This window comes from Acomys minous (assembly GCF_964271855.1).
Source record: "Acomys minous genome assembly, chromosome: 3".
Classification (NCBI taxonomy): Eukaryota; Metazoa; Chordata; class Mammalia; order Rodentia; family Muridae; genus Acomys; species Acomys minous.
This window is the reverse complement of record NC_140485.1, coordinates 37,953,962-37,976,538: the sequence shown is the minus strand read 5'-3', so window position 1 is coordinate 37,976,538 and position 22,577 is coordinate 37,953,962. Positions and strand designations below refer to the sequence as shown.

General features: G+C 37.6%; 1 protein-coding gene across 1 annotated transcript; it reads left to right on the top strand.

Annotated features, from left to right (window-relative positions):
- Nucleotides 1-69: 69 nt before the first annotated feature.
- CCDC34 (coiled-coil domain containing 34) lies at nt 70-21,213 on the top strand. The gene is made up of 6 exons (XM_084776335.1): nt 70-469; nt 3,348-3,483; nt 9,684-9,791; nt 16,426-16,584; nt 17,118-17,259; nt 20,737-21,213. Exons 1-6 carry the CDS (start codon nt 123-125, stop codon nt 20,949-20,951), a joined length of 1,107 nt encoding a protein of 368 aa, XP_084632461.1. The 5' UTR covers nt 70-122; the 3' UTR covers nt 20,952-21,213.
- Nucleotides 21,214-22,577: the final 1,364 nt, after the last annotated feature.

Below are 22,577 nucleotides of genomic sequence, written 5' to 3'. Positions count from 1 at the left end.
TCCAAGCGTCGCTATGACAACTTGGCCCAAGGTTGGCGCTGATTGGCCGGCGGCCGCGCGCAGAGCTTGCTGGGAGAACGCGCAGCCTACTCAGCTCCTGCGGTTTAAACTTGGCGGGCCTGATGCAGACGGCGGGGCCATGGCGGGTGGCCTCTCCTACCCCGCGCACCCGCTACCTCGCCCGCTGCCAGCCAGACTCCCGGCCCTCCTCGATCTCCGTCGCCAACTTCATAGCGGACTCTCGGGGCCCAGGGCTGGAGGAGGTGGCGTTGACTGAGTGCCTGTCGCCGCCGCCTTTGAGCTGCAGCAACTCCACCCTGTCCCTGTTGTCTCCCCTTGGCCGCCAGAGCTTTCCATTTGGCGAGGACGACAGTGAAGGGGAGGATGAAGAAGCCCTGGACGAAGATACCCGTGTGTCAGAGGCCAAAGTGGAGAGCCTGGAAGGAATAGAGTTAAAGGGGTGCTCCAGGTAAACTCAAAGCGCGGCCCTCACAGCCCTTGTCAAGCAAGACCCCTTAGAGATGGTATTCAGAACCCTTTGCCGTCCTCCTTAACCCCATAGCCGCCTGTCTTCCAACTCAAAGGCTGTGCAGCTGGGCACATTCTTACAAAGGACCACTGATTTCCCCTGATTCTTTGTGCCTTTTCCTGGAGCTGTGATTATTGCAGCCTCATGCTCCATGGCAACTTAACTGTACACAGTCGCAAGCACACACAACTTTGCTGCCAGGAGTCTTGAAAATCCTCAAAAACCACATAATTGACTCCAGAGTTCTTATTAATAAATTTAGCATCAAAATGTGTAGTAGGTACTAGGTTGTAATAAGTAGGTTTTTTTGTTTTGTTTTGTTTTGTTTGTTTGAGACAGGGTTTCTCTGTATAATAGCCTGGTTGTCCTGGAAATTTCTTTGTAGACCAGGCTGGCCTCGAACTCACAGACATCCACCTGCCTTTGCCTCCCGAGTCCTGGGACTAAAGGTGTGTGCCACTACTCCTGCTAGGTACCTTAAATATAAAGAGCCGAGCACGGACACCAGTAATGTTCTTACTCTGCAGGAACAAGTTATTCCTGCTCTGAGTAGAAACATTTTTTTTAATCTACTTACTTTTATTTTATGTGCATTGATGTTTTGCCTACATACATGTCTATGTGAGAGGGTCAGATCTTGGAGTTACAGACATATGTGAGCTGCTATGTGGGTGCTGGGAATTGAACCATCGTCCTCTGGAAGAGGAATCAGGATCTTTTTAACCCCTGAGCCTCCTCTCCAGTCCCTTGACTAGGAACATCTAATGGAATAGTGAATGTTCTTCAGGGTGATTATTAACGCCATCTCAATATGCTTATTTACAGTTTATTACATTCAGCAAACATTTTCTAATTTGCCACATGTTATGGTAGGTTGAGGTGACGATAACCAAGATATAGGAGGCTTCTACTATCAAAAAAATGAAAGCCCAAGTCAATCATTTTACAAACAACAAAACTGTATCGGCATACATAGTAAAAAGTCTGACTTGGGGTGGAGAGACAGCTCCGTGGTTAAGAGGATCCAGGTTTAATTCCAAATACCTGTAACTCCAGTTCCAGGAGATCTGACATCCTCCTTTTCCCTTCTGGCACTGGAGTGCTTGCATTTGGTGCACATAAATTCATACACAGCTACATAGAAATAAAAAATAAACCTTTTAAGAGTTGCCAGGGGCAGGGGCGGGCGGGGGGGGGCGGGGAAGAAGATAATGGTTTCTGTCTATTTGTTTAGGTCTGACTCAAAAGCATACAGCTAGTTCTAAGCAGTCCAGGCCTTACTTAATAGTGCCATGTTCCTGTCAGGTTCACTTTCTTTATACCATGTACTCATTCCTCAGTATATGGAAAATGAAGCAAAGGGCCTGTCCCTACAGGAATATTTCTAAGACAGCCTTGTTTTAGGATATATTCCTTATAGCATCTTGAGGAAGCATCTACAAGTTTCTGACTGAATAAGTAGCAAGATAACCCCCTTCAGTAAAAGGCATTCATATGAAAGTCACTCAAATGCATGGATACCTTTGTGAGGGTGGGGGGGATAGGTGTACAATGGCGAGGATGTAAGCAACACAGAACAAGCAAGCAAGCCATTTTTTTTTTCAGACTGCTTATAGCAACAAGAAAGAGGTCTTCTCTAATCAGCCTAAAGGTACTTTTAGTTAGAATTTTAGGAGTCTTTTTACAGGAGCTTTTAGGACAGAGTGGGTTTTACATATTTAAAAAATAAATGTGAAGGCTTTGGTGAATACCTTCTAATGAATACTGTAAGAACCAAGCAGTATGTCATAGGAATAAAGGCCACCAGAATACAGATCAGCTACTGAGACTTCCATTAGCTTCAAAGAGCCAAAACTAAGGGAGAAAGAGCCTTCCAGGAAGGAACAAGGCATATTTAGGTCTCATGCAACGCCTGAATAAGCTGATAGGACCTAGGTTTAGCGTGCTTTCACACTTCAGTCCCGAGTAGTTAAGACACCATCTAAAAAAATAGTGCAGAATTTATCGGGCTTTGTGGAGTCAGAGGAAAGGAATTTGACTTTTAGGGAAAGGCTGTAGACAGAGCACGATGTCATCATACATCCATCAACCCCACAGTTCAGCAAACCTGAAGTATGCAGTCTGGATCAGTTTGCTAAAAGCAGCCGATTCATGGGTGTCACACTCAGGAGTGTGGATTTTATGCTGAAGGTAAAGAGTTGTGTGTTCTCTAAGAAACTGGCAAAGGGGCTCAACCATAATATAAAATACTGAGGAGGCAGGACTGTTGGGATAGAGTTCTTTGTAGTTCATGCTGCATACTCAGTATACTCCCGGCCCTGGGTTCAATTCCCAGCACCAAAAATTAGAGAAAACAAAGAGAAAAAACAAAAACAAAAACGAAAAACCCCATAGTAATAGAGAAGTGTCATTTTCTTTGTAACTTTTAAATTTAAAACATATCAAACTTTTAAAAATTGAAAGAGAATCTTTATTGTAAAAAATCTTTTTACCCTTCGCCCAGAATCCCTACATTTTTGCTTTTTATCTGCTCAGTGTGTATGTATACACATGATTTTCTTCTATGTACTGTTTACGGAACGGAAAGGGGAAAGGGTTTGGTTAGGATTGAATATAGTAATTAGCTTTTGGGAAACTCCTATGGATTCTTAAATAGTGTGGTTTTTAGAGGTAAAGGGTGTTTGATGGATAAACTAATTCAAATGGATTTGTAAAAAACAAACTGTTAGAAATACCACATTTTGCTCTCATTGTACAGCTAAATGACCTTGAGTGAAAAGAGTTCTCTCTCGTCAGTGCTGTACTTCCTGTCTTGTAGCTGTGAACCTGAGTCCCAGGATAAACAAGTACAGAAGCAGGTGCAGTTACGGGAAAGCAGCCTGACACCTTGGGAGATATGGTTTGTTGGCAAAGAAAAAGAAGAGCGTGGCCGGCTACAACAGAAAGTTCTAGAGGTAAAACTAAACAGTGATCTCTTTCTTGAATCCCGAGCTCACAGAGATCCACCTGTCTCTGCTTCTTGAGCGCTAGAATCAAAGGTGTGCACAACCACAACCACGCCCAGCCAGCCTTTCCATCTTAGTCTCCATATCCAAACATAGCCAAAGAATTTAAAGGGTTTCTTATTTTTAAGAAATAGAATCAAGTTCTTTTATAACCTGCATTTTTTTCCTGTTACAAATTAATATATTTTCACATCATTGAAAACATTCTTCTGAGAATTTAACCCAGGGCAAGTGCTCTTACCTTTGTGTTATACTCCCAATACTAATTAAATATTTTTCAATATTATCTTAATGTGGTTTTCTGATATCATATATGGAATATGTTAATGTATCAAAATAATGTATCAAAATTTGCTCACTGTGTGATTTATTTTCATCTGTTAGTGACCGTGTTAACATAAAAAATCATAAACACTGAAGACTTTGTAGTATTAGATTAAATTTTCCTTGTCAGTTTTAAAACTTATTATTTCTGCATTGAATATATTACTAGGTAGACAGTCAAAAGTCAGGAGGCTTGACATAACTCAAATGGTCGTAGGTACCCGTTCATTCAGCTATTTCCTATTACACATTAGCTACTCTGTATTCTAGAATGTAAATCCATTCCTGGAAAACTACCCTGTGAGGGAAGCCCTTCCTTAGCAGCACTTAAGGAAGACCTTATGATTTCGTGTTAGGAAGGCTTAATAAGAGCCCCAGTTACAACCTTTTCACTTGGTGGTTGACACTAGCTATGCTATTTAAACTTTTGTACTTCAGTTTCTCCATCTGTATAAGAGGATTGAAACTGTACTCATCACAGGGTATTTGTAAAGATTAAATGAAACAAAGCATAAAAGTGGCTGAATTTGGTTTATCATTGTCATCATGATCTTCTTAATGCTTTTCTATTTATTTTGCATATTAATTTGTACTTTTGAAACCCCAGACAAGAGTCTTCCCTTACTAGCCTAGCCGCAGCCCTCACCCTCACAGTACTGGGAATCAAGTTTAGGGCCTTGTGAATGCTAGGCAAAGACTCTGCCACTGACTTAGTCCCATAGGCTCAATATAGTGTTTCTTACAAATAACTGTTCAGGGCTGAAGACGGCTTAGTTGGTAGGATGCTTACCTAGCACTCATGAAGCCCTGGGGTCCTCTCCTAGAATGGCATAAACTTGACAGGGGTGATAGCAGATGCTCATTTCCCAACCTGCAGTTCCAGTATCTGGGAGGTGGAGGTGGAAGGATCAGAAGTTCAAGGTCATCCTGCAGTTAAAGAAATAAGCAATCTGTAGAAATACTTGTCCACGGTAACAGTTCTGTGTAATTTTCTACTACACTGAAAATGAATATGTGTATACATAAGTATCTGAAATGTCTGTTTTACAACAGCTGTATTTTGGTTTTGCTCATGTTTAACCCCATTGTCTTGATACTAGACTGACAGTTTGATTCACTCCCTTATGGGAAAGCAGAGAGGCCAATGGGGCATTTATGGCTTTGTCTGGACCCTCCCTACAAGTCACTTGTAAAGAAAATGGAGTTACTTCAAATCATTTTTTATTCAGTATCCAAAGCAAGGCATTTCTTAAATTAGAGAAGAGTAGTAAGAGAGCCTATGGGGTTATATAGAGCAAGGCTGAGAATTTAGCTTGGGAAAGTTTACATTCTCTTGACCCTGGTTTCTTCATGTACAAGGCAGACATTAGGAACAAAGTAGTTAATAGCATGCATTTGAGCCAGGCTTTCTATATTCAGAACCTAGACTTTGAGCAGATCCATCTGTGCCTTGGTGAAAGGGAAAGAGCATACTGTTGGGATATGGCCCAGTGTATAGGAAGTGTTGTACAGGTCAGTTGTTCCTGACATGAAAGGCAAGGATTACTGTGAATAGCTGTATTGAGAACAAATTAGAGTAATGTAAGTCCACGCCACAGAGATGAAGCATACAGAAGGGTATAATTATTTGTAAGGACTCAATCCTTTTCATGTTTCGGGGCGTTTGGCATTCTTGTACTACCTCATTACTTAATTTTGACATGATTAAGGTATTTTTGTCTGACTCTCGTTTGGCTTTTCGTAACAGGATTTCTCTGTGCAGCTCTGGCTGTCCTAGAATTCGCTTTCTAGTTTAGGCTGACCTCGACCTCATGGAGATCCACCTGCTTCTGCCTCTCAAGTGCTGAGATTAAAGGTGTATGCCACCTCCACTGGCTTTTCTCTGAACTGTGTGTTCCAGACATGCTAGGGATATCATCATGTGGGCTGACCATTTAGCTTTTTGCCAGTTTATTTAGAGTTGTAATCAGTACTTTTTTTATGCTTTTCATTTTGTTTTATTCCCTAAATCCTGCTTTCCTTATTTATTGCATTCCCTCTTTGGTTTTTATAACCTGTATCAACAGAAGCACAGATTTTCAAAAAGGGATTTATTTATTCGTGTATGTATGAGTGCTCATGTGTGTATGAGTGCTCTGTCTTCACGCACACCAGAAGAGGGAATCAGATCCCATTACAGATGGTTGTGAGCCACCATGTGGTTGCTGGGAGTTGCACTCAGGACCCTGCAAGAGTAGCCAGTGCTCTTAACCACTGAGCTATCTCTCCTGCCCCCAAATTTTGTTGTTGTTGTTTTCTAAACCATAGGAGTAGTGCAGCTCAGATTCCTACTAAAGCTAAAAATCAGCAAGATACAGAAAGTTAAGACAGAAATTGATTGCCAATATAAATACCATTCCCCATAAAATCAAGATATATCTTAGAAATAAATGAGTCACCATTCATATTTACTATTTTGACAGTTTTGAGTCTGTATTTTTTTTTTTTTAATACTCCAGGTGTCCTTGAACTTGCTGTGTCATCCTGGTTGGTCCAAACTCAGTGTTCTTTCTGCTTCAGCCTCCCAAATTATAAGATTTGGTTGTAGGCTATCACAGTTATCTTAACTATTTAACTATTACTGCATATTTGTTGCACAAAGTGAGGAGTTTTGTAATGAGAACTTCATTCAAGTATGTAATGTACTTTAACCATATTCACCCCTCTACCCTATTCAATTTCTCCTCTCACTCGTCCTCTTTTCTCAAATTTCTGACATTTTGTTTTCTTCTTTTAAAACTTGAAGAAAAAATTTATGCGGTAAGTTAGACCATGGAAAACATTAGCCTCATTCATAAGTGTCTTATTCCATTAACAGACACACTCATTTCAGATGGCTTTGTTAAGTAGATTTATAATTATTTTAGGGCATTAAAATTACCCATTTACAAATTGTAAATATTTATACTTCTTCTTGAATATCAATATTATAAAAGCCAGCATATTGAATTTTACCAGTTATTCATATTTTATTTACATTTATGTCACTTTGAGTAATTCTTTACCTACCTGCCTAGACCTGGAGCTATAGTTACAGGCAGTTGTGTCCGCCTGACATGGTCCTAGGAACTGAACTTGGGTTCTCTGAAAGAACATGCTTTTAACAACTGAGCTATCTCTCTAGCCCCATTGTGTCTGTAATCTTTAGTTCTATTAACTAGCTTTACATGTTAATAAAATGTGTTCAAATTGTAAAATACCTATTCTTAAGAAACCAGATAGTTTTTCTTTTTTCTTTTCCTCTCACCACATTAACTTTGGTCATTTAACTAATTAGCCTCTGATAAAGCAATCGGGTGGGATATAGAATAGCCAAAGCTATTTTGTTTTAGTTTTAACTGTTTCCTTCAGTGGCTAAAACTTCTTTGCATTTAGTCACAATATATTGAAGTATAAATGCATGTTGATTTTATTTTTACCATAAAGTGTGTACTCTTTGGGAAAATAGCTATAATCCTGTTGAAATTCAGTGGTATACCAGAAGACCATGTCAGGCTTTTGCGTGAAGACTCCTCCTATCCTGGAAGAGGCCTACATTGGTGATGACCAGATGTCTAGAATGGGATGTGTATTTCAGATGGAAAAAATATTTTAAAAGACCCGCTGGAATAAGACCACTACTTTAGGTCAGTGTTAGCATTTTCTAGGTACTACTGAGTCTTTTTTAGCCTTTATGCTAATTGAAAATTGGTGGCTGTAAAACAGAATCTAAGATCTGAGCAACCTCCCTCTGCAATTGTTGATTATTTGAAGAACCTTTAAAAGGATATAAGTATGCTCATTCACACCTAGTTGTACATTTAAACCTTGAAACTGCTTTTAACCCTGAGGACATGGCTTTAAAGGATAAGATGGTGGGCGGGGATGTTAGAAAAGCATAGTGTGCTGTCAATTTCCTCATTTTGAGAAAGCCAGCATAAGTTCAATACTATAAAGCAAGAATTCATGGCAAAGGATGTGATTTAGAATTCTTAGCGATAAAGGCTGATGACAGTGATCAATGGCTTGAAAACTATTCCGAGGAAGACTGACCGGAAAATTATTGTGCTACATGTTATAAGGGAAAGACTGGAATTGTATCAGAAAACGCAGGAGAAAAATAATCTATGTATTCACCTGTGTGTACATGTATACAAGTGCATATGTGTATATAAGTCTTTACATTTAGATCTGATAGTTCTATAAACAAAAATTTTCAAAACAGTCCTAATTTTATTTTTAAGAGTAGTTCATGGGTTGAGGAGATAGCATTGTCTGTAAAGTGTACTGTATGGACACCCAGGCCTAAGTGTGATTTCTCAGACCTTTAAAAAGCTACTTGTGGTAGCATGTGTTTTATAACTCCAGTGCTGGGGAAGTAGAGCTGGGATGGCTTCTGGGATTTGAACCATAGGTCCCAGTGAGACCCTGTTCTCAAAAAGCAAGGTGGGGCCAGTGAGTTGGCTCCGTGGGTAAAGTACTTTACCTGCAAACCTGATGCCCCAAGTTTGATTCCCAGTTCCCACAGTGAAAGGAGGAAACTGACTCCTAAAAGTTGTCCTGTGATCTGCACTTGTGTACAGTAGCATGTATATTCCTACACTCAACACACAAGCATTACGTGAGCATTGTAAGCACATTCACACCCATACACGCATGCACACACCACCCAGTTCATGTTAGACATATAGGAAGTATTCTTTTAAAATGTATTACATGAGTGATTAAGGAATACTAGCTAGTTAGTGAAGAAGTCTTGATACCAAGATGGAAATTTACTTTTAGAGGGACAGTGTTTAAAAGTTGAGAGTTTCTGAGTGAAGGAGGCACTGGTCTTCTATCTAGTAGGATTGAGAAAAGACAAGACAGCCTGTGTTTTTGTTCTAACGTGTAAAAACTTTTTTCTTGTGTAAGTTTTATCTTCGTTTACAGTACTGAATTAGTCTGAGATAAAATTCTCCCCCTTATTGGCATGTGTGCTCAGATAGGTAGGTGGTAGGGAAAGGGGAGAGTGGGTAAAAGAGTAGACTCATGGAAGGTGTGTAAAATGTATCTGCTTATCAATAACTAAGGAGAGGGAACACAGAAGTCAGCAGTGATTGATTGCAGAATCAGGGAGAAGTCTAGTTTGAGCAGTTCTCTCAACCAGGGCATGGAGTTAACTGATGAGTAAAAAGTTATGTGGTATTCAGCTTGTGTTTTATTGGCCGTACCTTCTTCATTCCTTCTCCCAAGGAACTGCCCAGACACGTTGATGCTAGTGACAGCAAGGCAGTTAAGTAATCTGGGATCCAAACGTGGTTTTGCTTTACATCCCAACAGCTGTAAAGTCGATGTAGAAAACTCTCCAGATTTTTTCCCTAAGGAAAGTTAAATGCCTTTATATTTCTTTGGTGTAGCTATGAATTAAAAATTTAAGGCTAATTTTATTCTTATCCTTTATTTTCTTTAAGAATCTAGAAGGTCTTTTCTTAGTAACGGTGAAAAGAAAGTTATAATTCTGCCAATAGCTCACAGTGATGCCAAAATTTATATGTGAGGAAGAAGTTGATTTTAGTAATTTTGCTAAAGTTTAGTCTAAGAAACTAGTGTTTTGCTGCCAACCAATTATTAGTATTCCTGCAGAATGACTTACGTGTTGTACCAATGCTTTCTTTTATTCTAGAGTTACTTAAATAAGATATTGTCACTAGTGATATATGTCCTATAAGAGAAGTTATATTCATGTTTAATTTAGCCTCAGCCTTTTTCAATTATGTGATTTCGGTATTTCTATTAAGTACTGCTCTTTGTTTAAAATCGTACAGGAATTAAATCAACAAATAGAAAAAATAAAAGAAATGGAAGAACGTGAAAAAAGAAAGATAATTGCTGAAGAAAAGCACAAGGAATGGGTTCAGAAGAAAAATGAACAGGTAAAGAAAACCAAATGCATCCATGTACCTCACATCTTTTACTAAGTCTTGCTTCCTCCTCCGTTATCCAAGACTGTTTATCTTTTGCTTTTTTGCTTTTATATTTTGTTGGGTTTTCCCCCTTTACTTTCATAGACACTTATCAAGAGTGGCTTCCATTAGTATCTCCCTGCAAGTCTATCACTAAGTCTGTCTTTAGTGGAATATCAGGGTCTTGAACTTGCAAACTAGCAGTTCAGGGAACTCCTGAAGCAACCAATGGCAAGACGCCATTGCCTCTTCATAGAACCTTTCTTCTATCTGCTTTATTTTTCTTACTACTTCTGAGGCATAATCATAATTCTTGTTGCTAATCTCTTTTTATGATTGTTTCTGAGTAGCCTGGTTACCTCTTGAATTCAGCATCGTTCTTTCCTCCCCTCTTCTGGAACAGAAACTCAAGCACCACAGATATGTTATCCAGAAACAATTCTGAGCGAATACAGTCATCTTTTATCCCTGCCAAAGTATTCTTGCTGAAGTCTGTAAGACAGTCCCCTAGCTCTCATGCCTCTTCTCTGTCTCCAGAACGAGACTCTTACAACTGCAGCCGGGCTGGCTAATGCACTGCGCCATGCTTTTGGATCCCAGCTTCCTCTTTGGCATTTCTCCCATCTGTGCTTCCCTTTAATCTGTAATGTACGTTTCGGGGCTTCTCTGAGAGATCTCGCAAGATAGTCACAACCCAGCTTCTTTTAGTGTAGTTTTACTGAAAAGTTTTAAGAGGGAAAACATAGTTTATTTTATAGTAAAGCAAACATAGATAGGAAATAGAATTAACTATTTCTCCCACTGGTGAGGATATAACCCATGGCTTCACATGCACCAGAAAAGTCTTGCTTTCATTCATCTATATTCTCATCCCTAAATATTTGTATTTTTAAGATATAAGTAGTTTTTGTTGTTGTTGTTGTTTTTTAAAGAAATTTAGTCTAGAGCTTTGGCTGTACCTTCTAGCCCCTAAGAAATTTTGAGAATGTATTATTTCTTAATGCTGTTCATTTCCTTAATAACTTTTTAAGACGTGTGTGTGTGTGTGTGTGTGTGTGTGTGTGTGTGTGTGTGTATGTGTGTACACACATGCTTGCATGCCTGCCTGTAGAGGCCAGAAGAGTCATCAGAACCCTAGGACCTGGAGTGACAGGTGGTTGTGAGCTGCCTGGTTTGGTTACTAGGAACTGAACTCTGGTTCTCTGAAATACTAACAAAACTCTTAACTGCTGAGACATCCCTCTAGGCCCCTTGGTTTTATTGTTGTTTTTGTTTTTAAGTGCTTACAAACAGATTTTTATTGAGTCTGCTACCCTCCACCCCCACAATTTAATAACTTTTGACAATTTTGTACCCGATGACCCTTTCTGGTCACACTTGTCTCTCTACCCTCCCTTATCTTTTCACCCTCCTGAGTTTTGTTTTGTTTTAGCACTCCAACAAACACGGTGACAAGCAAGCAAGCCAGTGAGAGAGGGAGAGGGAGGGGCAGGAGAAGGAACGAGAGAGGCTGAATGAATGAAATGCTATTGTGAATTTGTCTTTGAAATTCATGTTTTATGTTTGGAATGTTGTTGCTTAATTGTTTAAATCTACTTTTATGAATTGAGACAAATATTTAAGTTGTAAGACAAAGTTTTAAAATGTCTAATAATTTGTCCTTACTTTTAAGTTTAATGCCTTGTTACATTACTAGGAGGACCGATATTTGCAGGTAGAGTGATTATAAGAAAAAATATTGGTTAGTTATGTGTATCTGCACATTTCTTCTTTCCTTTAGAAATTAATTGTGGATTTTGTTTGCTTGCTTCATGTGTGATAAAACCACAAAGTGTTCTTTGTGAATAAATGCCAAGAGCAAAAGTGACCATAAGACAACTTTGGGTGATACCTTTTGGAAGCTTATAAGTATAAATGATAATAGTTGTTCATGTGTAGAGTGCTGTTTTCTCATCTGAAAGCCTCTCTTCAACTTCACTAAGCTAATCTTGCCATGCCAGTCATACGTAGTTGCTATTTGTCTAAGAATGGAAGATAATACTGACAGATTGGTGATGTATTTGCTGTTTTCAATTGGTGATGGGATATCTAATCTAATTATTGGAATGGAAATAATTCTCTTTTTCTTTTCTTTCTTTTTTTGGCGGGGGAAGGATGGGGTAGAGAAAGAAGTTGCTTGCCCTGGTATAAATTGCCATTCCAGAAGTTTGAGAATTGGTTAAAAATGAACCCTGAAGAATTGAATTTACCCAGTATTCTACAGCACTCTTACGCCTGTTAATTGTTTGCTCTTTTCTTTCTTTTAAACCTCTTGAGTTTCTTTTTCCAGCCTTCCCTACACTTACTTCTGTTTGGAAAGAAGCTCTCCTGCTTCTTTTCCAGTCTGGCATCTAGGATTTGCTCCTCTGTTTACATTTCATGGTGTGTGGTCCCCTGCTGCCTCTGCTTGAGGCTGGTTCAGCCCCAGCCGGCTGCCACCTCTGTCGTTTTCACTGTACTGTATCAGAAAATCAGACAAGGAACTTATCTATCCATTAACAAAGTTGGTTCCTTATAACTATACATTGTTAAATCCTTTTTAAACAAGGCCATATCTCATCTGGAATTTTGATATTTGTGTACTGGCTCTTTCTAGACTTGGCTTTTAGTGTTAACACATATTTTGTGAGAACGGCCTTTATTTTCAGTGCTTTAAGGTTACTTAACTCTCAAACACAAGTGTTTTTTTGTGTGAATTCTGGCTGCAGCTCAGAGGTTTGTGACTGATGCTGCTGCCTGCTATCAGTGTGTCCTTCAAGCTGTCAGCTGATGTTTGCTCAACCTTTCTTCTGTGTGGGGCAGGACAGTTAGAGGAAACACAGGAAACAACCAGAAAGTTTTAAGTAGTCCTTGGTTTTTCTTCTGAAAAGAAGATGTGTTGTGTGCCTGCCTGTGTAGGAAAAAGTGCTAGAACACTCTGAAGATACTTCTCTCTTGGTAGAAACGAGCCTGCTCTGCTCTCTGCTGTGTACAGACATTCTGTTCTCTTTAGGTCGTGGTGAAAGCCTGCCTAATTTTAAAAATGCATGTGTGCATATATTCATTTTCTCCAAACTCTTTATTAGCACGTTTTATTCAGAGTTCTAGATTCATGGTGTCATTTTTCTGCATGCCGGTAAGTGCTTGATCGTATCTAGTTCTGACTACTGTCGCCATCCCCGTGCAGTCTAGTTGTTTTATTTCATTGGGCTATAACTTGCATCTAATGTATCAATTGTAACTTTGTGAAGCTTGATAAACTTGTATGCCCAGGTGGTAGAGCATTGCTGTCATTCCAGAAAGTTCCTTATGTCCACTTACACTCAGCACCCTGCTCCTTACCCCAAGCTGGCCCCAGCCACATGGTAACACAATATTCCTCTTCTGGAAATTAGATCTGCCTTTCCTAGAATTTATTTAAATACGATGATAGGATGTACACTCCTTTGAGTTCATTTTCTGTGTTTAATTTTATCATAGCATTTTATATATTTTTTGATTCCTTTTTATTGTTCTAATAGCCTGTGAAATAGCACAGACTGCTTACTCATCCACTAGCTAATAGGAAATTGAGTTGTTTTCAGTTTATACTCTGATACAAATGGATGTTTGTTTTCATTTGTCTTAGGCAAATGCTTTAGAGCTCAGTTGCTAGGCTGCATGGAAACTGTTTCAACTTTATGAGAATCACCAAGTTTTTGTAAAGTGCTCGTATCATTTTATGTTCCCATATTAACATGAAAATTCTAACTGGTGTCAAACTTTATCTTATCCATCATTTTTTATTTTAAGTCCTTCTCTAGTTAGTATGCAGTAGTTTGCATTGCTATGTTTAGTCTCTCTGACATGTAATGATGTTTAGCATCTTTTCTTATTTTATTAGTCTCACTGGGAAATTTATGTTATTTGTCTAGCTAGATGTTTAAAAAAATGGAAGATAATTTTTTTTTTTTACTACAGTCTGGGAGCCTAAAAATCAAAAGGAAAAGATGAACAAGTTCAAACTGTTCACTTGGTTTGCAGAAAAAAAAATCTGTTTTTGTTCCTTGCATGGCTTTATATACATACATACATACACCCCAGTATTATTTCCTTCTCTCTAGCAACATCCTCATTCTAAGACTAAGATTCCACCATTATGACTTCAGTTCAATTCAGTTACCTTAAATGTAATAATGCTGGGAATTACAATAGCAGCTCAGGAATGGAGTTGGGCAAATTGGGTCAATAACACATTTTGACATTTTCTATCTCTTTTGTAGTTTATTTTTGTTTTATGTATCTTTTGCCTATTTTTGGAAGGTGTTGTTATTCATACAAAAATTTGGCCTAATGACATAGCTCATATTTAACATGCATAAAGGTCTGGATTCAGTCCTCAACCCTCACCCTCTCTAAAGATATAAAAAGCAGGATTACATATCTTTTTGAGATGGGGTTGCCAAGTTGCCAATGCAGTCTTTGAACTCCTGTACCCAAGTAGTTCTTTCTCTCTTCTGAACAGCTACTACTCTACACATGCATGCTACCATAGCTGTCACTGGATTTTGTTTGCTTTTCTAGTGCTGGTGATTACACACACAGGCCAGGCAAGGGCTCTGAGAGAGATCTCCAGCCCTGGAACTTTATATCCAGGCCCAAGTCCCTTGACAGATATATATGTGATGAGAAAATATTACTTGCCATTTATTTTTCTTTACATAAAAAAAAGTATGTGTTTGGTCTGTCTTTATGTCTGTGCACTACGTGCATGCATAGTACCTGCAGAGACCAGGAGAGAAAGAGTTGCATCTCCTGGAAAAGAGTCACAGACAGTTATGAGCTACTATGTAGGTTCTAGAAAACGAACCTCATTTCTCTGGAGGAACAGTTAGTGTGCCTAACTACTAAGCCATGTCTCCTGGCCCTGATTTTAATGGTTTATGTTTTTATTTTCATTTTAAAGCTAGCATACAAAATAATGGGTCTCATGATGGTATTTTCCTATGTATGAGTCAATGCATGTTGTTCTGATTGATTCCCATTGCCTCTCTGCCCTCCCTGCACTCCCAGCCTGCCCGCTGGTTAGTTTGCTATCTTTATCTTTCATGTCAGGTGTATTGTATTCATTGCTCTATCTTTTCCTCCCCTCTTAAGAGTTCCTCCTCCACTTTTATCTTCTGATCCCTTTTTTAGTTTCATGTTACACACACACACACACACACACACACACACACACACACACACACACACATTTGGTTTTACATCTAGGTTCTCCTTATAAGAGTTGTCTTGTGATTAATGCCTTTCTGGATCTAGCTTGTGATTTCCAATTCCACTTTCCTTAAAATGTTATATTTCATTTTTTCCTTATGCTGGGATAAAAATTCCACGATATATAAGCCATGTTTTATTTATCTAGTCTCTTTTGATGGACATGTAGGCTAGTCTCATTTTCCAGCTATTGTGAATAGTGAAGCAACAAACATGAATGCACAAGTATCTAAATATTTTAACCTAGTGTTTGGGGAAGTAGCTGGAGATCTGGGTCCTATTAAATGTGTTTTTAGTTTAAGAGGCCCCTATTCTGATTTCCATAGTGGCTGTACTAATTTACATTACCACCAAGAGAAGAGGGTGTGCTCTTCTTTCCCCATGTCCTTGCCAGCATTGTTTTCTTGAGGACAGCCATTTTGACTAGAATAAGACAATCTCAAAGCAGTTGTAACTCATTTGCCTAATGGCTAAGGAGGCCTCAGACTTTATTGAGAACTGTCTGTTGAGTTTATGAACCCATTTTCTGATTGGATTTGTTCTTTAAATCTTTGACTTTTGCGCTCTAGAGATCCTAGATTGTGGCTCTCCTGTCTGGTGTGTGGCTGGCAAAGTTTTTGTTTTTGTTTCCCTCATTCTGCAAGCTGTCTCTATCCTGGTCATTGTTTTCTATGCTCTTAATTTCACGTAATCCTATTTGTTGATTCTTGGGTTTGTTTCCTTGCTAGTGTATTCATTTTCACAAAGTCCTTGCCTGTGTCTATATCTTTAAGTGTTTTCCATAAAACAATTGCAGGAGGCTTCTAGACCAGATTTGACTTTTATGTCTTCACTTGCTAGCCTCTCCTCCCTTCCCCTCCCATACTTTCTCTATTTCACTCTGTAGCCTGATTGGCCTAGAACTTACTATGTAGCTTAGACTTGCATCAAAGTTATATTCGTCTTCCTACCCTTTCTTCCTAAATGTTGGCCTTGCAGGTGCGAACTGGCTTTTGACTTTGAATCTATGTAGAAATGTTGTAGCCAAACATTTACCTGTTTCTGCTCTAAAGCACTGTGGATTTGCCCTCTAGATGGTGCTGATTTATCCAGGGATTTGCATGGGCAGAAAGTCGAGGAAATGTGTGCATGCGTGCTTCATATTTAGAGTGCGAGGAAAACCATTGCCTCCAGTCAGGGTGATCAGTAGATTGTAGTCTTTATGCGCCAATGCGGTGAGTCTTTCTTGAGTAACTACCATTCGCTGTCCCTAGCTCAGAGTAGCCTTCCTGCCATAATAGTAATTACAGATACTACAGATACTTCAATTAAAATTCCTTCATTTTTATTGAAGGAAAGGAAAGAAAGGGAACAAAAAATTAATAAAGAAATGGAAGAAAAAGCAGCAAAGAAACTGGCAAAAGAATATTTGCAAGAAAAAGCAAAAGAAAAATATCAAGAATGGTTGAAGAAAAAAAATGCTGAGAAGTGTGAGAAGAAGAAAAAAGAGAAGGTATTTTTAAGTGAAGTGACCAGTCAGTATACATACTTTGGTATTTATATGTATATTTTAGAAATGAAAAATATAATTACTTAGTTAACACTGTTTAAGTATAAAATATACAAACTATCCTTATGTTATTTTGTGTTTAAGCTTCAAAATGAATATGCATTTATGGTATTCTTTGAAAATTATGAATAAGCCTGTGGATATTTATCAGGTTCAAAATTCTTGTTACTGCTTTTAACCATTTTTATGATATTTTGTAGTTTTTTACTGCTTGTAATTGTTATCCTTCTAAGATAAACTTGCATTTTTTTGTTTTGTGGATTTGATATCTTAATTGTTCTTCAGTGGTAGACACTTTAATGCCACATCTTTGATCATGTTCACTTTTGCTCTTTGATTATAGAAACATAGTTCAGTTTTATGGCCAGTGTGTCAGTAGGGCAGAAATAACGGGGGGAAGACAAACAAACAGTGAGATTTGACTGGAATATTTAGTTACAGAATACCCAGGAATTCTTTGGTCTTGTCATTTTAAGGAAAAAGAAAAGCAACGGCAAGCAGAATTACAGGAGAAAAAGGAAATAGCAGAAAAAAAGTTTAAGGAATGGTTGGAAAATGCAAAAAATAAACCTCGTCCAGCTGCAAAGAGCTATGGTTACTCCAGTGGAAAGCTTACAGGTTGGTTTTTATGTCATGTGGCTTACATAAGTGTGGTTTGCAGAAGCAAATACTACACACACACACACACACACACACACACACACACACACTTCTCATTGGTAGAAATAGAAATGTATAAAAGTAACTTTTCTTTGAAATTATTGATTTCTAGAAGATTATAACTATATGTTGCTAAAGAAATACTATAAATTTTTTGCTCTTTGTGCATTTAATATATAAATATATTTCTTAAAGGCAATAGTTGTAAAACTTCACATTTATATTTTATCTTACCTTGTTACTTTGAAAGTCTTTCTTTGTTGCCCAGGCTGGCTTTGAACCTAGGAATATCTGAATCCTGGCCTCTCAGGCATGTGCTGCCACACTGGGATTCACGCACACGAGCCATGACAGCTTCTTCCTCTGCTCTTCTTCCCACCTTGCTCCTGTTTTGTTCTTTCTTCTTTCGTGTCACTGATGATCCATTGTCTTATTTTTCTCTCACCTCTTTAGATCCAGCTGTCCCTCTCATGATCCTTTTTCAGGAAATGTACAGAGCATACACATCTACTTAATTTTAATTCCAGGCTTTACATATGAGGATTCACACGAGGCATTTGCTTTTCCTAGCCTAGCTTGTTTCTCTTAACATGATTCCCAGTTTCATCCATTTTCCTCAAAATGTCATGATTTCATTTTTTTTCTGTTAGAATAAAATTTCGATTCTCTATGAACCACATTTTCTTTACCATTATCATTCATCTTTTGACATACATCCAGGCTGATTCCATTTCCTAGCTATTTTGATTCAGGCAATAATAAACATGAATGTGTAAATATCTCTATGGTATACTGACTTTAAATCTTTCATGTCTATACTCAAGAACTAGATCATACGGCAGTTCTCTTTCTATTGTTTGTTGTTGTTTGTTTGTGTGTTTTATTTTTGAAAACCTAACTTCTTTCTGAAGTGGCTTTATCAGGTTACATTGCCACCATCAGAGGGCTCCTCTTTCCCCCACACACTTGCCAGCATTTGTTTTATTTTTTCTTTTCTTTTTTTCACAACTCTTTTTTTCCTTTTAATTTATTTTTTTAAATGTGTAGACAAGTTCTCTATCTCCATGTACTCCTGCATTCCAGAAGCAGTATAGATGGTTGTGAGACACCGTGGGAATTGAACTCAGGACCACTGGAAGAGCAAACAGTGCTTTTAACCACTGAACCATCTCTCCAGCCTTGCATTTGTTTTCTTGGTGACAGCCATTTTGACTAGAGTAAGACAGATCTCAAAGTGATTTTAATTGCTTCAAGACTAAGAATGTTGAGAATATTTTTTTAATGTGTTTTTGAGACAGTCTCAAAGCAATGACCCTCCTCTACTTCTCAAGTTCATTAATTAGGATGTACACCACCAAGCCTGGCAGCTCTGTCAAATCCCTCTTGGCTATTTGTACTTATTTTTCAGAGTTACCCAGTCAGTTCATCAGCCCATTTATTGATCGGATTGTTTGTTCTTTGGGTGTTTCATTTTTGCAGTTCTGTTTAGATTAAGACTGTGAATCTTCTATGTAAAAATGTGTAGTTGCCACAGACTCTTCCACATCCTGCTTGCTATTTTTTCACTCTGGTCATTGTTACTGTGCTGTGCAGAAGCTTCATAATTTTATTTGTTGATTTCTGGTGTTTTTTTTTTTTTTCTGCGCTACTATGTCATTTTTAGAAAGTCTTTGCCTGTGCCTGTATCCTAAAGAGTTACACCCATTTTTTTCTAGCAGTTTGAAAGTTTCAGGTCTTACATTAGGCCTCTTGTCTAGGCCTTTTGTCTAGTTTGGATTTATTTTTGTTCAAGGTGATAAATATGGCTCTAATTTTATTCTTTTGCTTGTAGAAACCCAGTTTTCCCAGAATTTATTTTTAAGAGTTCACAAACATACATTTTAAAGCAATGATTTTTAATGCTAGCAAACAAAAATTTTCGTGGTTGGCAGTGTAGTTCAGTGATAGAGTATAACTTTAGCATATGCCTGACTCTGTGCTCAGGACCCAAGATTTGAAAATAATCCTATTATTTATTTAACCATAAAACCTCAGTTGACATATGCTCATAGGGTCATTTTGCTTTTCCTCTTCCTACCAATGTATAAGGCAGAGCTTCCAGGGTCCAGTGCATTCTTTTTGAAGAACAGACTCCTAGACAGCACAAGACCAAACAAATGTACCCAACCTGCCTTTAGGCTTGGTCTGATTATAAATGGCAATGCATGTTTTTCTTTGTGCTTCATGTTAGAAACTCATGCCTTGCTGACAGCTGCCTTCACTTGTTTAAGTGATTTATTATTAAAATACTCCCATTCTGTTTTGTTCACACACTAGAACATACTCCAGACGTTGTTTTGACCGTCTTGGTGAAGTGTGTGTTGACATGTCTTTGCAGTCAAAGTGGACTGGGAGTGTCTGAAAGACACATTCCTGCTGTCAGGATTAGGCCTCTCTTATATGTCACAGGATCATCTATTATGGATACTCAGCACTGGCAGGGCATACTCCTTTAAAAACATTTTTTTTTTTTTACTTTTTGTTTGGAAAAATGATGACAGACAAGTACTTTAACCGAATGACAAGACAGTAAAGTGAGAATGGAGGTATTGACCACAAGATAATTATAAAAATAATGAACTATTACCTTAATGTTTTAAATTTGGATGTGCTTAATTTTCACAAGCAGCCTGTTTTTCAGCAAATTCTGTGCTTCTCCTGTCTCCTTCCTTTGTTGTTATCTTTGTTACAAATTCCATAGCACAATATTTGTGTCTCTGCACTGAGTGGAGGACTCGAAGCCACTTCATAAAATGTTGTTCTTCATGCACCCCATTGTGGGTTGTCAGATGTCAGCATTTTGTAGACAATTCATGTGCATTGGCACAATGACTGTCAGTGGTCAGAATCAATGTGGCACTGTGCGTTTTTGCTGACTTGACAGTGCTGCAGAAATTCTAAATAGGATTTTGAATTATTGTAAATAGCTATTAAAAAAAAGTAAATTTAAAAAAAAAGTAAACTTTAGTATCTGATAAGGGAAACTACCACACAATTAGCCATTGCCAAGACTGAATTAAGAACATAAAAGTTTTAAGACTTATAAAATAAATTGCATAGTAAAACTTTCATAAGTATTTTTATTTAGATAGGTTTTCACAGTATTATTCAGTTTCTCTGAATTTTTACCATTTAATGTTTGATACAGTGATTACTACATTGGGACCATGTTATTTCTTTAAATATTTCAGGCTTAACATTTTAAGTTAGTCTATGATTTATCAATGATGTTTATTTCTTTAAATATTTCAGGCTTAAAGTTTTAAGTTAGTCTATGATTTATCAATGATATTTTGTCCTGTTGTCATTTCAGTACTTTTCTAGGAATTAAAAACAAGTGATTTGTTTGATCTAAGAATTTCTTTCTTATTTATTCTGATTTTCTAATAATTATAGGTTTTTACAGTGGAAATTCCTACCCAGAACCAACTTTTTATAATCCAATCCCATGGAAGCCAATTCATATGCCCCCTCCTAAAGAAGCTAGGAGTGAGTCTGGAAAGAAGAGTAAGCGCCCTGTGACAAGTCAGCCCCGCCCATCGTCGTCCCTGGCAGTTCATAAAGCCAGGAACAACCTTTGCCTTGTAACTCTGTGCCCTGTTCAGAGATAGAGCATATGGACATAACATACCTTTCTATCTAGAGCTTCTGAGGTGTAAACTCAGAATAGATTTCTTAACACCTCTCAATCAGTAAGTCAACATCTGAAGTGATAATTGACAGGTACCAAAATTTTAAATTTGTAGGCATCATTAGAATTAAACATAGTTTTTACATTTTGGTGTTTATAAGCCGTGTGATTGACCTAGTGATTATATTTTACTTTTTATTAAAACTAACCAATGTATCAATAAACCAACAGTTTTTCTTGTGTTCTTTGTACTATTTGTTATTTGCTTGTGTTCTATACTTATAAACATAAGAATGATTTGTTCAAACAAGCACTTGTAAAGCTTACTTAAATGGGGTAGAGTAATAAGCTTCAGTGCTTGTTAATAGTTTTTAGCACAGTTTTCCATGAAAGTACTTTTAAATTTAGTTTTAATTTATATATTAATTTTATACATTTTCCTTTTTTACACTTACTTATTTTGATTGAGTATGTGGATACATGTGGGCGTGCATATGCTGCATCATGAGTGTGGAGATCAGGGGACAGCTTGGGGGGAGTCAGATCTCCACCTCTACAGTGTGGCTACGAAGACGTGAATTCAGCTTTTGTCAGACTTGCACAGCAAACACCTTTACCACACAAGTCATCGCATTGATTTCCTGTGGAAATATTTCAAAGAATAAAACAAAATAACTGAAAGACTGTTCTGCAACATAGAAATAAGGGTTGGGGTTTTTAAGAGAAAAATTTAAATCCTGTTTTCTGTTGTAGCTCTGAGGCTAGTGTTTTTATAAGGTTAAGATACTGATGATCTTTCGTCACACTTTATAAAATCCTTTTTATATACTAATTATAATGGGTTGCTAGCTTTGAAATTAGGGTCATCATTAGATTACTATTGGCCACCTTAAATGTAAAACTTGTAACTTTCTGATAAGTTTTAAAAATCTCCATTTTTAAAAAGGAAATTTGTTTTTAGATGATGATCAAGAAATGAAAATTTATTTAAATATGATTTCTATTTGGAGTATATTTTGTGTTTGCTAGATTAGTAATGTCAAATTTTTGGTGATTTAGAGTAGTAATGATAAAGAAATACCTGCAGAATGTTTGAAGTGTATTCATGTTATACCAGATCTAGGAACAGATAGTTTAGAATCAGTTTTGTTTGGTCAAACATTTTAGAAGCCTGATCATCTATTTGAACAAATTTACTTTTATAGAAAAGATGGAAGATGAATAATTTTCCAGGGTAGCAATATTTCTATGGTTACACACATGCACGGGCTTGCATGTGAACATGCATGCACGCGCACACACGCACATATACACACTTGAATTCCTAGGCATTTTAGATACATTTATAAACCTATTTCACAGGCTAGGTTAGCTATTATTAGCTCTAACTGTTTAGTATAAATCATAGTACTGTTCAAGAAGTTGTTGAGCTACTAGTCACTGAATCTGAACATTATATGCTAATTGTAATGGGAAGTCTCTGGAAGACTTTATGCAAGATATTGCAAGATCTTGTTTATGCTTTGTCATGATTCTGGCTGCTGTGAGGAAGTTGTAGGACAAAACACATTTGAGAGATTTTTGCAGAATCCACCAGACATTTCAT